The sequence below is a fragment of the Rana temporaria genome, chromosome 4 (genome assembly GCF_905171775.1).
Source record: "Rana temporaria chromosome 4, aRanTem1.1, whole genome shotgun sequence".
NCBI classification, from domain to species: Eukaryota; Metazoa; Chordata; class Amphibia; order Anura; family Ranidae; genus Rana; species Rana temporaria.
Genome location: NC_053492.1, coordinates 398837612 through 398855233, shown reverse-complemented (window position 1 = coordinate 398855233; position 17622 = coordinate 398837612). Strand labels below are relative to the sequence as shown.

Here is a 17622-nt window from a genome sequence, read left to right as displayed (position 1 = left end):
TCAAAGGGGTTTGGGTGCTAAGTTTGTGGTTTGCTGATTTTAGGCTGTGTTTGCGGATCCTCCAGGGAAATAAAGCAAAGTGAGTTTGTTCATCACTAGTGAAGATACTTAGATAGAATTCACATGTGCATGTATTTTTGAGACATGTCCATTGGCCGTGGCAAATACTTTTATTTATTGATAATCTACTATGGGAAAGTTAGAAATAGAGGGTTCTTAGGGACTAAGCGATTCATTAAAATAACAATACTTATTACAAAATTAGGTTAAATTATTATATCCATATAAAATGCATTGTTATGACCCATTTTTTTATATTCCTTTAGTCCATAGCGGTATTATTGTGGTGAATCCCAACATGTTTTGCCCGCTGGACTTCTTCAGGGATTTTACCGTCCGCTAAGGGGTCATGGCACTAAACAAAGACAAAATATAAATATACATGGGTCTCACAATAAATGTGTACATATATTCAGAAATGCTGATCCAACATGCTTACCCCATAACTATATCCAAATATAATACTTAGGGTATAGTTATGGGGAAAGCACGTTGGATCAACATTTCGGAATATATGTACACATTTGTTGTGAGATCGATGTAAATTAATATTCTGTTGTTATTTGATTTAGTGCCATGACCCCCTAGCGAGGAGGCCCAGTGAGCAAAACGTGTTGGAATTCATCACCATAATACCGCTTTGGACTAAAGGAATACAGGAAATGAGTCATGAATGTATTCGATTTTATATGGATATATTGTTTTAACCTAATTGTGTAATAATATTTTTATTTTAATGAATTGTTTAGTACTAGTGTTGCACCTTAAAAGTCCCTAGAAACCCTCTGCTTCTACCTTTTTCAATTTAGGGGATGTGGTGCTTTACTTAAATTACGACACACCCACACTAATCCATATCGTACTATGGGAAAGTACATTATTGCTGTGGTCGAAAATTAAAGATCCAAGAAAGTAGTAAAAAACTGCACTGGGTGGAAAATCGGAACATGCAGTGTTCAGGAGACTAGTAGCCACATTTGGGCACTTGGGGTTATTTCTGACACCTGCAAAGGGCCCTCAGCTCAGAGTTCTGACAGTGTTCACTCTGTATATTGACCCGTGCTTGCCAAATTAAGTTGCTGGTCCAAATATTGCACACAAAATTCTGTCTGCTCCATCCTTTCTGCTTCTGCATGCAGGACTTGTGAAGAAGCCTCAAAAACTTTCTCTTCCAACTTCTATAGGTTGGTTGAAAGTGCTATGATTTGCTAGGGAAATTGGTTAATTAGGAGGGATTATTAGGTGGTTTATCACTGTAAGTAGGACACAAGTTTTAGGTCTGTTTAGTAATAAAAACGGTCTGAGATCAATTTGGCAAATTTTGATCCTTTCAGAATGTAAGGGAAATATAGTGAGTCAAGATGAAGAAACCAATCCTTACCATCTTGCTGGTTAAATAATAATCAGTTTTCCTCCAGCAGAGGGCGCATGAAATCATTTATTAAAGAAGCCATCCTGTGACCTGGAATATATCACGTCACTCGTGACCTTTAGACCACAACTAATGGTCTTTTATAAGAAAACAGTGCAGCTACAAGTGTGTGTCATCCTAAAGAAAACTCTGGGCGCTGTTCATTAGTCATGGTGAGTTTAACTTGTGTGCATGTGTTGTAAGTGGAACTAACCAGCTAAACAATAAATTGTGTATTCCATGGTATAAAAATCTAATCGCTTCATGAGTTTAATATAAAATGATATGTACTTTTAGCAGCATTTTATGCATTTTATTTCCCTATTCAAACTTTGCTGTAAAAAAATAGATTTTTAATGTGTGCCTCTAAAATCAGCAATGTATGTTGCTTTTTGCTTAATAAGCAGAAGGCTGCATGGATTTTGAAGTTTGTTAAAAAAAAAAAAAAAAAAAAAAAATTAACCTACATACAGGGGGCAGGGCATAGGCTATCATTTGCCTGCCTCCTGGCCGATATATGGGACGCTATTTGGTGATCCCCGCCTCTCTCTCCTGCGGGTTCCTCCTAGACATGCTTCTGATGAAGCGGCCTTCGCCGCGAAACTAGTAAAGTCTAATGTCGTGACCTTCAACCCATCATTTTTCCCTCCTTGGGATCATTGTATTGGTGTCATGTATGGTCGTCACCGGTTTTAATTTATATTGTGCTTGTTGATTTAATAAAATTCTCTATTTTTTTCATATTTTAATCGCAATTTTATTACCCTAGTTTATCTGTACCGCAATAGTCCTATTGGCCCACCCCCTCCTGGTTCTCTGGTTTGGGGACCTTAGACCCAATCTGTTTATAACAACACTGTCTTTAGAAAATACTAGGGCTGTGGAAATTAACTATTAATTCATTGATTAATCTTTAATTTTTTTGATCGATCGATTTTTTTTTGATCGATCAAAATTATTTTGATTGGTACTCACATCTCTGCTGGCTTCCGGGCCTTCAGGGAGTTCCGTCGGAGATCTGGTGACGTCACAGACACCGGCGGGGCTTGCTGTGTCCATCTGAAGCGCTCCTTTGCTGTGCCTTCATATCTGCATGCCGGCGGGACCTTACTATCTGCCACACGCAAGGGCTGTTACACTTCCCTCTATCAATTTGGGATTCTACAACTATCCACTGGGAGTTGTGATAGTTCCCTTCACGGGACAACTACATGCCGACGGACTGATGTTAACCTCTCCTCATCTGGATTCAGCAGTGGCATCGTTGTACACATTTTTATACCAGTATCATACTTAGCTACATGTTTTTATGACTGCTTTTGCTACCGTTTGGTATTACTCGCACCATTTTTACAATTTATGTAGCTACATCGATTTTATTGTTACCCACTTGAAGACTATAAAAGTTTTAATGCTATTCCCATTGAGCGCTGCCTTTGTGTGTTTTTTGTATCCTGCTATGCATTTTTCCAGTGGTTGGTAGCTGCACTGGGAATCGGCCTGCAAGGAGGAGATCTGTATGTGCGTTATAATAAATCAAAATTAGTCGATTAATCGATTAAAAAAAATATCGATTAATCGAACACAAAAATTTTGATCAGTAACAGCCCTAGAAAATACAGTAAAATCTCATAGCTCTCCTACTGACCAGTTCTAATTTTGACGTCAGATTTCGATTTAGTTTTAGTCATAGTCTTTTGACTAAAATGCAATTACCGTATTTATTAGTATAAGCCAAATTTTTCAGCCCTTTTTTTGGGCTGAAAATGACCCCCTCGGCTTATACTCGAGTCAGTACCTGCCAGTTCATTGCCACCTGACCTCACATTGCCCATTGCAGAATCCGACCTGTGTACCTGAGTCTGTGACATATTCAGGCGGCGGCCGTGCAGTTTTAAAAACTCGCGCTCTTCCTTGTGCTGTTTCGTGATAGGCGGAACACTCGGTTTCCCAGCAAACACTGTGTTCAGTGTTTGCTGGGAAATAACGATCGCCCTCTCGTCCTCTCGTCTATCATGAACGAGAGGGCGATCGTGATAGGCGGAACACTGAACACAGTGTTTGCTGGGAAACCGAGTGTTCCGCCTGTGTTCAGTGTTCCGCCTATCACGATCGCCCTCTCGTTCATGATAGACGAGAGGACGAGAGGGCGATGAACACAGTGTTTGCTGGGAAACCGGGTGTTTCGCCTATCACAAGGAGGAGCGCAAGTTTTTAAAACTGCAGGGCCGCCGTCTATGTCACAGACTCGGGTACACAGATCGGATTCTGCAATGGGCACGGTGAGATCAGGCTGCAATGGGCACAGTGAGATCAGGCTGCAATGGGCACAGTGAGGTCAGGTTGCAATGGGCACAGTGAGGTCAGGCTGCAATGGGCACAGTGAAGCTGCAAATGGGCACTGTTGACCCTCTTTTCCGCTTACAGTAGCTGCTGCATTCTCACCCTCGGCTTATACTCTTGTCAATAAGTTTTCCCATTTTTTTGTGGTAAAATTAGGTTCTCTGCTTATTCTCGGGTCGGCTTATACGGTAGTCGTATTTTAGTTAACTAAAATCTCCAGTATATTTTTGTTGACTAAAATCCAATGCGTTTCGTTAAATTGTAATGCATTATTTAAGCATTTCTGAGGAGGCCTGTAATGGCTTTCACAGTGCTCTGGACAGTGGTCTAAGAAGGCTTGTAATGGCGCAAACAGTGTTCGGGATTGTCATCAGTCTGTGTCTCCCTCACATTTTCATTCTGTTTTCGTTCATTGGAATCGATTTTTGGCATAAATGAAAAGTAATATACCGCTCCAGGTAGCAGGTCCAAAATCTCACCTTGCCTGCACAGGCTGGGTGCTGGCTCTGTGTGTGTGGAGCACATGCAAATGAGAAAGTCCGGACAGCCATACTCCAATCAAAATATCTTTATTTAATAAAACTCAGTCCATACAGCATAAGGAGACAGTGGAATCAAAACCCTGACGCGTTTCACATCCCTTACTGGTAGCTTAGTCAGGGTTGCTGTTTTTGATTCCACTGTCTCTGTATGCTACTGACCTTCTGTGTAGCTGTATATGTTCTATGCCACAGAGGATTACATCAACTAAAAGAAAAACATATTTAGTAAACTTTATGACTATAGTATATATGCAGCTTTTCATTGGATAGCATTGGTAGCTTACTCAGTTACCTAGAATTAAGTTATAGCACTGCTTTTTTGTCTGGGCACTCCAGATAATTTGCCAAAAACTTTCTGAAATGGCCATTTTACCGAAAAAATTATTGGCTGAATGCTTAGACAAGGTGTGGGCCTAATCTAGATCTGCAAATGAGGGCAAAAAGGCTGTTGCCTTCAGAAGCTAAACACCACATTGGGATGCAGCATACAGTAACTTAGTACTTGGTGGAGAAACCCTTGTTGGCAAGCACAAAGGAAAGACTATTCTTGTAGTTGGTTACCAGGTTTGCACACATCTCAGGAGGGATTTTGGTCCGCTCTTCTTTACAGATCTTCTCTAAATCCTTATGGTTTCTTGGCTGGGTTGACATTCAGTCTCTCTCATTTAAAATACACCTATGATAACAATTATAGGCCCTTAATTTCTTTGTAAATTGGCAAACTTACAAAATCTGCAGGGGATCAAATAATTATTTCCCCACTGTACTTGTGACTATCTTTATAGACAATGGGGCAGATCCACAAAGAGAGTACGCCGGCGTATCTACTGATACGCCGGCGTACTTTCAAATTTCCCACGTCGTATCTTTGTTTTGAATCTTCAAAACAAGATACGACGGCATCTGGGTTAGATCCGACAGGCGTACGTCTTCGTACGCCTTCGGATCTAAGATGCAATTCTTCGGCGTCCTCTGGGTGGCGTTCACATTGTTTTCCGCGTCGAGTATGCAAATTAGCTATTTCCGACGATCCACGAACGTACGAGCGTCCGTCGCATTTTTTTACGTCGTCTCTAGTCGGCTTTTTTCGGCTTATAGTTAAAGCTGCTATTTGGTGGCATACTCAATGTTAAGTATGGCCGTCGTTCCCGCGTATAATTTTAAAATTTTTATTTTATTTGCGTAAGTCGTCCGTGAATCGGGCCGGATGTAATTTACATCCACGTCACAAAAAATGACGTCCTTGCGACGTCATTTACCGCAATGCACGGCGGGAAATTTAGGAACGGAGCATGCGCAGTTCTTTCGGCGCGGGGACGCGCTTCATTTAAATGAAACACGCCCCCTACTCGCCGATTTGAATTACGCGCCGTTACGCCGCGAGAGATAGACTTACGGCGCGTAACTTACGGCGCGAAATCTTTATGGATTTGAACCAAACTGCAGTAAGGTACGGCGGCGTAGCGTATCTCAGATACGCTGCGCCGGGGCAGATCTTTGTGGATCTGCCCCAATGTCCCTCGCAATGAATTCCAGAGTAGCTCTGGTAACACAGACATACAGCTGGAGGGATCCAAACCCCATGGACAAAGGGTCACTCCAGTGGAACTAGAGTACAGGGGTTTTGGAAAAGCTGCATATAATTAGGCTCTGGTCTGACTGCCCACACACCAGTTAAGACAGTAGAAAGTCGCTCACCTGGCTGCAGATAACTTGTATGTTTGTCTCATCTGAGATGCTAAGGGAGGGAAGCAGAAAAACATCTTCACGGGGAGTGCTGACACTGATAAACAGGCTGCATGTAGAGGGACATTACAGTAAGTATTGCAATGTTTTGTGAACTGCAGGGCTGTCTAAACAGGCACTGGATTTAGAAGGGCATCCAATAACATGGTGAGTTATCTGATTTGTGCACTCTTGGGCCCCGTACACACGATAGAATCCATCCGCTGAAAAATCCCAGCGAATGGGTTTCAGCGGATAGATCCTATGGTGTGTACACTCCAGCGGATCTGTTTCCGCGAATATTTCTCCCCTGGGATGGATTCCAGCAGATCGAATATTCGCTGACATGCAGAACAAATCCATCTGCTGGAGTCCATCCCAACGGATGGATCCGCTGGTCTGTATAGACTCACCGGATCCATCCGTCCGAAGGGATCCCCCGCATGCGTCGTAATGATTCGACGCATGCGTGGAATTCCTTATATGACAGCGTCGCGCACGTCGCCGCGTCATAATCGCGGCGACGGCGCGACACGTCATCGCCAGAGGATTTCGGCGCGGATTTCAATGCGATGGTGTGTACACTCCATCGCATGAAAATCCGCCAAAATGCTCGAGAGGATTTATCCGCGGAAACGGTCCGCTGGACCGTATTCGCGGATAAATTCTATCGTGTGTATGGGGCCTTGGGCTTGTACACAGAGGCGCTAGATGCAGAAGCACATCCACTCTTGTTATATTTAATTACCATTTTAATCTGCGGGTTTCCTGTTTAGGAGAAGCAGTTTTAAAGGAACCATCACGTTCACTATGTAAATTATATACATACAGGCATACCCCACTTTTAAGCACACAATGTTTTTTTTTTTTTTTACTAACGCTGGAAAGTGGAAAATCAGGCTCACTTCTGCATAGAAACCAATGAGCTTCTAACCCCAGCTTGTTTGATTAATCCTGATAATAAAACCTGGAAGCTCATTGGTTTCTGTGCAGAAGTGAGCCTGATTTTGCACTTTCCAGCTTTAGTAAATAAACCCCATTGTGTACTTAAAAGTGGGATATGCCTGTACAGTATATAGGAGCGCTACACAATTTTTTACAAAAGTTTATTCTTGATTTGAATAGATCCTAAAAAGTATTTTTTATTATAAAAAAAATTTGGTGAATCATTTTGAATGAAAGGTCTCAACACCTCTGAAAGTCCCGTTGCTTCTTTTTTTTTTTTTTTTTAATTACTGAATTACAGCTGTTTAGTATATGTCTTTGTTTTTAGTTTTCTTTAATTTAAATTGTTGTTCTTTAAGAGCTGTTTATTAAAGAAAGCTGATGTGTATATCATACAATCACCAAATCAGATTGAGGGGAATTATTTTCTACTGCACCTAACCGTATGATACATAAACAGGTCCTCTGGCCCTATGTTTTAACTCACCCTATAAATGTGCAGCAAAGATAGTAAAGCGTTTACACGTACAATATTTGAGTTAGAAGTATACATTCAGTATGAAAACTTTTTACATTTAAAGGTGGTAAACCTTTCTTTTTTTTTTGCAGTCTCCTGTTCAGTGCTTCGGGTTGTTACTGATGACAACGTGCGCATTTGCCTATATTCAGGTACGTCTTCCAAATAAATGTTTTCAGCCTACTTAATTGTCAGATGGTTCCCTATTAGGTGCTCCTTAGGGATGGATGAACTTTGAGGTTTTCCTATCCTTGAAATTTCAGTAAAAACATGAGATTTTAGCTAAATTTTGGTGAACTGATGGTAGTCAATAGAGAGGGCAAAATAAGGTTGTTTTTGAGGGTGAAACAGGCTTTAAATGGCTCCTTTAAAAGCTAATTTCAATTATCCGTAATCTGTTCTTGAGCCAAAAACTCATGGAGAGGTGAGAATGCCTCAAAACACTGTCCTGCCTTTGCATGCACCACAAGTGACACGGACATGGTCACGGAGGAAATCCCTATTGTCATGGCTGTACTTCTAAGTTTCATATGCCAACTCAAGGTATCTTCAGCAGTGTTGATGTCTGGGTCTCATCAATCTCCCTTTGCATGTGGTCTGCATCCATCCATACCCCTTTCATTAAGCCACTTTTGTAAGTGCATTTTAATTGGTTTAATACATTTACATGGTTTTAATATTTACTACACTACTTCCGGAATTTCTGCGCTGTTTTTTCCTTCTTCGTTTAAACCAACATACAACCTCATTATTTTACCTTAAAAAAAAAAAAATGTAACAAAAAATAGGTTTTTGGCTATTGTAAAGGTACCTCATTCATCTTAACCATTATCTACATAAAACCTATAATAATCAGACTTTACTGGTACCAGAGAGGAACGACCACACAAAATCATATAAAAATCTAGGGGCAGATCCACAGAGATCTGCACCCGCGCAGCGTATCAGAGATACACTACGCCGCAGTACCTTACCTGGCTTTATTTCGAATCCAGGAAGATTTTGCGCCGTAAGTTACGGCGGCATAGTCTATCTCTGGCGGCGGAATTCAAATCGGCGATTAGGGGGCGTGTTTCATTTAAATGAAGTGCGTCCCCGCGCCGAATGAACTGCGCATGCGCCGTCCCGAAATTTCCCCCCGTGCATTGCGCTTTTTTAACATAGACGTGACTTATGTACATTCCGATTCACGGACGACTTACGCAAAAAAAATAATAATAATTCAAATTAAACGCGGGAACGACGGCCATACTTAACATGGCAAGTCTAACTATACGCCGCAAAACACCAGCTTTAACTATACGCCGGAAAAAGCCGACTAGAGACGACGTAAGAGAATGCGACGGCCGCGCGTACGTTCGTGGATCGTCGGAAATAGCTAATTTGCATACCCGACGTGGAAAACGACGCGAACTCCACCCAGCGGACGCCGAAGTATTGCATCTAAGATCCGAAGGCGTACGAAGCCGTACGCCTGTCGGATCTAACCCAGATGCCGTTGTATCTTGAAAATGGAAGAGTGGGTATTACCGCGCTATCAAGGGGGGGTGGGGTAGGGGAGGGGGTTACAGCTGCGGCACTGAAAGGTGTGTCAGACCATAGGATAATAATAAGGAGAGGATAGTGCTGCGCTGTGAGCGGGGGATGGGAAAGGTAAAAAAAGGAAGTGAAGGGTGGTCTGTCTGTGGTAGGGAACAGTACAAACAAAATGGCATCGAAATGATCAGTGAACTGACTAACAAAAGTATGGCAATTCTATGTAAATGTGCTAATACATAACTTCATAAAAGCTTCTTGATATAATGCAATAAGTGATAAAAGGTGCAAATAAAGATATACAATGTGTGTCACACAACACCCAAATAACTGTGATAAGCTCAGCAGTAAGCTTGTGATGAAAGGTCCATAGAGCAGAGCTTAAATAGTATGAACGGAAATCTGAATAATAAACAAAAATCCAAAGATAAAAAGTGCTGGTGTAGATCCAAACATATAATGTGAAGAAAAGATGGATATCCAGTGATCCTTTTAAGGTGAGTGAGGATGTCCCCTTACCTTACTACTGTAAGGTAACAGCATATAGATCCAACCGCAATTTCCAATCGTATCTGTATGGGTGGTCATCCAAATAGACTCTAGTTCAAGGAAACACAGATCCCTCTTGGGAGTCGCGTCCCAGGATGGCCAATAGCTCGCACCCAGAGGGATAAAATACCAATAGTGTGATACCGTTTTAAAAATTTTAATCAGCAGAAAAAATACACAAAGGTACTCACATGGTTTAAAATAAAATCAGGCATGTAAAAAGAGGGGCAGTAGTTCGCCAACGTCACCTCCGGTACCTCTCAGTGGACTCTTACGCGTATTCGTCACTACACGTGACTTCCTCAGGACTTCCGTTGTATCTTGGTTTGAGGATTTCAACTAAAGATACGACGCGGGAAATTTGAAAGTAGGCCGGCGTATCAGTAGATACGCCGGCGTACTCTCTCTGTGGATCTGCCCTATACATTTTATTTCAAAACAATAAAAATATTGTTGGTAAAACCATCAAATACAATTTCCTGTGCAATGTTGACCATACTTAGAAACCGTCATTAATTAGCTTTGCAAAGATGATCCAAGAGGTCAACGCTTAAAAAAATAAAGGCAATGAAAAAGAAGTACGTTGTAAAATATAAAAAATAAAGCAACAGTACACAACTAACAATCAAATACACTCAAAAGAAACAAAAACATTGAGACAAAGAACATTAAATGAAATAAACTACCTTAAGGTTGGGTTCACACCTATGCAAAATGGATGCGAGTTTCCCTGCATCCAATTAGCATAGCTGACGATTGTGACGCATCACTGCAGTGGCTCTGGTGCGAATTGCACAGGAGCCCTGTGCGTCTTTTGGTCCATTTCTGGTCCGAATTCAGCCCAAAATTCAGGCTGAAATTGAACCTGAACCTGTAAATGGAGATGCAACCGGATTCCTGCTGTGAGACGCTGTGTGTTCTAGTGTGAACCCAGCCTAAATATTTCCCTCACAAGAAACTCACCCTTTAAATAAAGAAAAAATTTAGAGTTTTTACTTTTGCAAAATTTCACTAAAATCACTACGCTCATTCCTAGTGCCCCTACTAAGTTATGTGATCTTTCATGATAACATATTATCAACAGAAATACCATAAGAAGACCAATTAGATAGCAACTTTTATTTATTTTTATTTTATTTAAGCACTGGTCCTGATGTATAACTGCAGAGATTTGCTTTAGTAAATTATTTAGACAAATAATCCTTGTACAAGCCAGTATTTAATGTTTTAAAATATAGGTTTTGGTCTATTCTCTATATACAGTGTTTTATGATACTTTTTAATTTTGCTCAGCAGTTTATTAGAACAAACACATTTCCTTAATATGATTTTTTTCCATATATGTTGTACTATGTATAAAGAAACATGAGAGTATTAGGAGGAGTTGCTTTATACACATGGCCGTTGTTTTCCAACTTTAGTTCTTGTAACCTGGATTTTTACAAAATGCATTGCTTTCATGGATTACTTTTTTTCAGTCGGTTGGAGTTATATAGATTGGAATTATTTCATCCACACTGTTTTTATTTTTCTTATTCAGGTTATTATTATTATTATTATTATTATTATTATTATATACATTAAAAATAATAATAATAATAATAATAATAATAAAAATCTTTTTTATATTACTGGCATCTTCTAGAGGTCTGTGCAAGTCATATACAAACAACAATGAAATCCAACCCTTAACAAAAAAAAAATATTACTCCATGTAAATAGTGTGTTTTGTTCTCCTAAACTCATTATTTAAAATTAACCCAACATACTCAGTTTCATATTCCCATACTTAGCATCATGTTCCCATTAGGTATTTTACAGTGTGATTTTCACTTTAGGAGCTGCCATGTTGAAGTGAGCAGATGCAGAGTAGTGCTACAATGTCTATCTTCAAGCAGCTTTTCTGCGAAGGTGGTAAAAATTTCAAATAGGCACCAAAATCAAACATCAAACCCCTGTATGTACATGCAAATTCTAGATTTTCTTAGTATACATTATAGCTCTGTATTTTTACACATAGGGTAGCTATGCAGGGCTTAAATGTTTTTAATAAATTGTTATAGGTAGAACAGGACTGTATTCAAGGGTATGATATTTCATATTGACAGGCTCATGCTTTTATTTATCCTTCAATATTTAGTTAATATAATGTTGTCATTTATTTATTTATTTTTAACTGAAAAAAATATTAATTTAAAATGTTTATTTTGATAATTTCATATATATTTGGGGGCAAGCATCTAAGTTTAATTTAAAAGATACATGCAATGTTCTGTGACGTTTTTTGTGAATTTTAGATTTCTGCAAAAAACAAATTGGTTGTTAAATGAGGAGTTACAAGAAATCAATATTTTAAGCATTCTTAACTATTGTACTCAACTGTATTGTGAAAAAAGTGTCTAAACACAAAACTCCAGCTCAAATACATTGTTTTAATTTGCATAAGTACAGAATACAAATAAAAACTCTGTACTGTACTGTACAATACAAAGATGTACAGTGCGTCGTTCAGGTGGGGAGAGCTGGTCGTAAGTCTGAACAGTGGTTAAACAGGTAAGTCGTTAAATGACAAGCATAGCCAATTTTCATTTGTATTCTGTATTTCTGAAAGAGAATAGCCAATTATTTTCTATGTTAACTACTCAGCATTGGCAAAAAAACAAAAACAAATACAAAAACATTTTTTATGCTGTGCAATTCTGTAATTTTGCCTTATATATCAGATGTCCTTTAAAAAGAAAGAGCGTGTACTACCTGCAACTACAGATTAGGCGCAAAGAAATTGGCTATATTAGCAAAGTAAAATATTTTTATGGATTAAAGTTTCAGAATAATACTTTTTTACTCTAATGCCGCGTACACACGATCATTTTTCGGGTTGTAAAAAACTAAGTTTTTCAGGCTCTAGAAAAAACGATTTTTTTTTCAACTTGATCATTAAAACGGCCTTGCCTACACACGATCGTGAAAAAAAAAATACTCTAGCAAAGCGCGGTGACGTACAACACGTAAGACGGCACTATAAAGGGGAAGTTCCATGTGGTTGGCACCACCCTTGGGGCTGCTTTAGCTGTTTTGTGTTAGTAAAAGACGATTCGCGCTTTTCAGTCTGTTACAGCGTGATGAATGTGCTTACTCCATTACGAAAGGTAGTTTTACCAGAACGAGCGCTCCCGTCTCATAACTTGCTTCTGAGCATGCGCAGATTTTTCACATCGTTAAAGCCCACACACAACCATTTTTTACAACCCGAAAAACGACAACGTTAAAAACGTGAAAAAATAGAGCATGTTCGAATTTTTTTTGGGCAGTTTTTCAGAACCCGAAAAATGCTCTGAAGCCCACACACAATCGTTTAAAAAAAAAAAAAACATAATTTTTTACAACCCGAAAAATGATCGTGTGTACGCGGCATAAGAGCCAGTATACGGAATATACTGTACATCTGCTGGGACAGTCCCCAAATGTCAAACCACTTTTACAGGTTAAATACATACATATATTTTTTAATCTAATCCTGTAATTTCAAATGTTCCAGGTAAAATGTTATCATTTGAGAAAAAAATCTTATTTATAATAAAAATAAATCGGCTACAGTCTTTGCTGCCTGGAATGTATCTCCTCAATAGAAATAATGTTTTCCCAGAGGTCTCTTTTTTTCCTCCAAACCATATCAGTGTCTTTCATATGAAGAAATGTGATCTGCATCCTTTCATATTCTGTATTTAAAAAAAAAGAAAAATGCTATCTTCTCACATATTAAAACTCCAGACAATGCTACATGGGGTTCAGTTATCAACATTGATTTTTTTTTCTTCTTTGCTATGAAAGCAAGATTTCTTTTCTATATGTATGTTTTGTTATGAACTTTTAATTATTTGTGCATTTTCCAGAAGAATTGGAAAGTTGCACTGATGAAAGATTAAAAGCCTAGAGTAACTTCAAGGCAAGAAATGGAAGAAGGAAAATCAATTTTCCCAGCCACTGAGATTTATATAGCGCTCTTTGTTATTTAGAATCAATAGTGCAGTCTCTGTGAATAGCTGAATAATCACTTTTTGTATAGTGTTGGTATACATGTAGACTGAGTCACTGAACCTTCAGTTGCAACACTTTTTGATCATTAACAGATTTTTACTCTTATCCTGATTTCTCTACATCTGTGAATTTCACTTACTGCCTAGAGCAGAGCAATTATTCCACGCTGTGTGTCCATCGTGCCTTGCTAAAATAAATTGATTCTTCAAATACACATTTCCAGTAAATAGAACATGAAATGTAAAGCACAATAGATCTCGTAAAATGAGCGTGAACCCCCCGGTAAGATGTCCTGGAGTAAAAGGCGTTTTGTGACGTGATTATATTCACAGGGGATCCCAGTGATCTTTGCTTTTATGGATGCCGCTATCACCACAATTTAACTTTGAACTGACATTTTCAACTTTAATCAGGCAGTGTTGGGAATTTTTTCTTTATTCCTGCTTAGAATGCACTGTCTTGCAGGATTTTTTTCAATCAATTGCCTTTTTGCTGCTACCAAACAAGTTTGTGGTCTGCTAGGTGGTGGTGGTGGTTTTTGGCGTTCTGCAAGAGATAAGGGACGGTCGGGCTATACAAGGCGGCACACATGTGATGGAATTTTTGGCAGAGCTGTATTTATTGATTGTGTGCCAGGAACATCGAAATGATGATGCCTCTTTGTATAGGCTCCACCCTTTGTGTCATGTGATTATTGGAGTGAAAAATGTTGCTTAAGTGTACTATTGGAGGCAACTAGCCATCTGCTTCAGATGTAGAGATCCTTTTCGATTGTATAACCACCAATCAAGAGTAAAAATGATTTAATGTTTCCTGAAATATAAGGAGTGCATTGTGTTAACATATTGGAGTGCATTAAAAAAAAGGTATGGGCAGTACTCAAGTGTTTCTGTCACAAGTGCACTATACGACTACAGTCACCTCCAGCAAAAAAAAAGAACACACAGGGCCGGATTCAGATACATTGGTGTATCTTTCCTGGTGGCGTAACGTATCTCAAATACGGTACGCCGCCGTAAATTAGGGCGCAAGTTCCGTATTCAGAAAGAACTTGCGCCCTTACGTATGTGTGTCGGCGTAAGCCCGTCTAATTCAAATGTGGATGATGTGGGCGTGTTTTATTTTCAAATTCACTGTGACCCCACGTATTTGGCGTATTTTACGAACGACGCATGCGCCGTTCGTGAAAAAATCCCAGTGCGCATGCTCGAAATTACGCCGCAAGTCGTCATTGCTTTCGACGTGAACGTAACTTATGTACAGCCCTATTCGCGAACGACTTACACAAACGACATAACATTTTCAAAACTCGACACGGGAACGACGTCCATACTTACCATTGGCTACGCCTCATATAGCAGGGGTAACTTTACGCCGAAAAAAGCCTAACGTAAACGACGTAAAAAAATGCACCGAGCGGACGTACGTTTCTGAATCGGCGTATCTACCTAATTAGCATATTCATTGCGTAAATATACAGAAGCGCCACCTAGCGGCCAGCGTAAATATGCAGCCTAAGATACGCCGGTCGGATCTTAGGGAAATCTATGCGTAACTGATTCTATGAATCAGTCGCATAGTTACGACCCTGCACACTCAGAGATACGACGGCGTATCCGGAGATACGCCAATGTATCTCCTTTCTGAATCCGGGCCACAGTATTTTTCTAAAACAAGGCACCACAGTGCAGAGTAGTGCTATTTCATATGTTGTGGTGTTAGTCGGCAGCAGTAGTGTATTTAGGTTTTGTGCTGTCCTAGATTCGTGCACCCCCTAAAGTAAATATGAACCCACCCCTTCCTGTCAAGGCCACATCCCTTTCTGTTTAAGACCCATCCTGAAATTTTCAAGTAGGGACACTAGTTCTTAGGGCCTGGGGGGGCAATGGATTCCCTTAATTTTAGAGCTGTTACTGATTAAAATTTTCGTGTTCGATTAATCGTTTTTTTTTTTATCAATTAATCGATTCATTCTAATGCACATACATTTTTCGGATCACCACCATATATAGTCCCCACTGTAATATCCACAGACATCTCCCCCACTGTAATATCCACATACATCTCCCCCACTGTAATATGGTCCACATCTCCCCCACTGTATAGGAAGATTAGTGCTTGCTTAGTCTTACCAGAGAAGCCGGCTGAACATGATCAGTTGAGGCCGGGTGATGACATCAGCGCGCCGCTCTAGGCTCACCTAAGCCACCGTCGGGTGGACCAAGAAGGCCACCGCTCTGGGAGCTAGCCATTCCTATGGTCGAGGCGGCAGCGGAGCGCTGCGGATCACGTGGTGTGCAGATCCGCATATGGTGACCCGTTCGGATCACGGATCATTTACGATCCGTTGCACCACTAGTACCGATCAAAAGAATTTTAATCGAGGAATTAATCTTTAATTTCCACATCCCTACTTAATTTGCATATATTTCCTCTCACTTCCTGTTTGGCTATGGGGCAGGAAGTGAAGGGAAATCTCTGCAATGGGACAGGGATGGTAAAAAAATAAACTGACAGGGGTTATATCCCTCCCTTTGCTCTATACAAAATGAAAAAAAAGTGTTGCCTTTAGTTCTACTTTAAGCACAAATTTCTGATAATTTTATGGAGAGGACTAAGACGATATAACCATGCTAATGGTACAGCAGAAAACATATAGCACAGTGAGGAAGGTTTGTGGTCCAGGCCGATAGGACAGTCAAAATTAGAAGCAGCTTGCGTTACACTAACAGTGTAGCAAAAGACGGCGGGGACTCTTTCCATGCTGTCCCCTTGCAAAGTGCTGCCCTAGGCCTGGGCCTTGTTGGCCTAGGCCAGGATACAGCGTTGGTCGGCAGGGCTTTTTTTCTCAAACAATAGGTGCTGGAACTCAACCACGACCACCCAATCCCCTCCCCCCACACATACCCTCCAAATCACATTAAACAGTGGGTATGGTCAGATTTCACAAACAGTAGGAGGTCTTAAAGGGGCATTATATGCCATGATTGCATTACATACAGAGTGCAGAGTTCGGGGGGGGGGGGGTTACACACAGAGTGCAGAGCTGGACATCTGTGTTTACAAGTGATTGTGGTGAGCAGGCACCAAAGGGTCTGAGCCAGAGGTGGTGGTTCCACCAAATTCCACCTGAAAAAAAGCCCTGTTTGTCAGAGATACATGGCCCTAGCATGTTGGGGTACCATCAAAATTGAATTGCACCATAAGATGGTAATGCTTGTAACACGTCTGTTAGCTTGTGTGTTATGGCAGTGTATCACAACTGTGAGGTGTGAATGTACCCTAAAGTGTATAGATCACCAGAGTATCTTAAAATAAATGGATTTTACCACAAAGGTCCTGAAGATACTTATTGCTCAATGAGAAAAAAATCGAAGTTTTTCTTTATTTAGAGAGTGTTGGTGTGTTCTGCAGGCTGTATTTATTGTCATTTACTTTATTTCATTTAGTATTGTTTGTATTTGTGTTAATATTAATATTTGATTGTTATTTGTATAAAACCGCATTAACGTTTTCCGCTTTTTGTTTTATTTATTTATTAAAAAAACTGTTTAAAATAGTGAGAAAATGAGGGGCCATTGTTTTAGCATAGGAACACGTCTAGAATAGTTAAAAGGTACTTCGGTAACCATCAGAAACCATATATACTAATATACTATATTACCAAAAGTATTGGGACGCTTGCCTTTACACGCACATGAACTGTAAAAGCATCCCAGTCTTAGTCCATAGGGTTCCTTTGCAGCTATAAGAGCTTCAACTCTTCTGGGAAGGCTGTCCACAATGTTTAGGAGTGTGTCTATGTTCGACCATTCTTCCAGAAGCACATTTGTGAGGTCAGGCACTAATGGCTCACAGCTCCCACTCTAATTCATCCCAAAGGTTTTCTATCGTGTTGAGGTCAGAACTCTGTGTAGGCCAATCAAGTTCCTCCACCCCAAACTCGCTCATCCATG

At 40.0% G+C, this 17622-nt stretch overlaps 1 protein-coding gene across 1 annotated transcript in view; it reads left to right on the top strand.

Moving 5' to 3' along the window:
- The first annotated feature begins 1539 nt into the window (after positions 1-1539).
- The window catches only part of LOC120937731 (bifunctional protein GlmU-like), a 78692-nt gene continuing 62609 nt past the window's right edge, over positions 1540-17622 (top strand). Inside the window, exons 1-2 of the mRNA XM_040351177.1 lie at positions 1540-1644; positions 7636-7695. Coding sequence (XP_040207111.1) covers positions 1642-1644; positions 7636-7695 — 63 coding nt within the window. The 5' untranslated portion in view covers positions 1540-1641. The remainder of the gene's footprint in view (positions 1645-7635; positions 7696-17622) is intronic.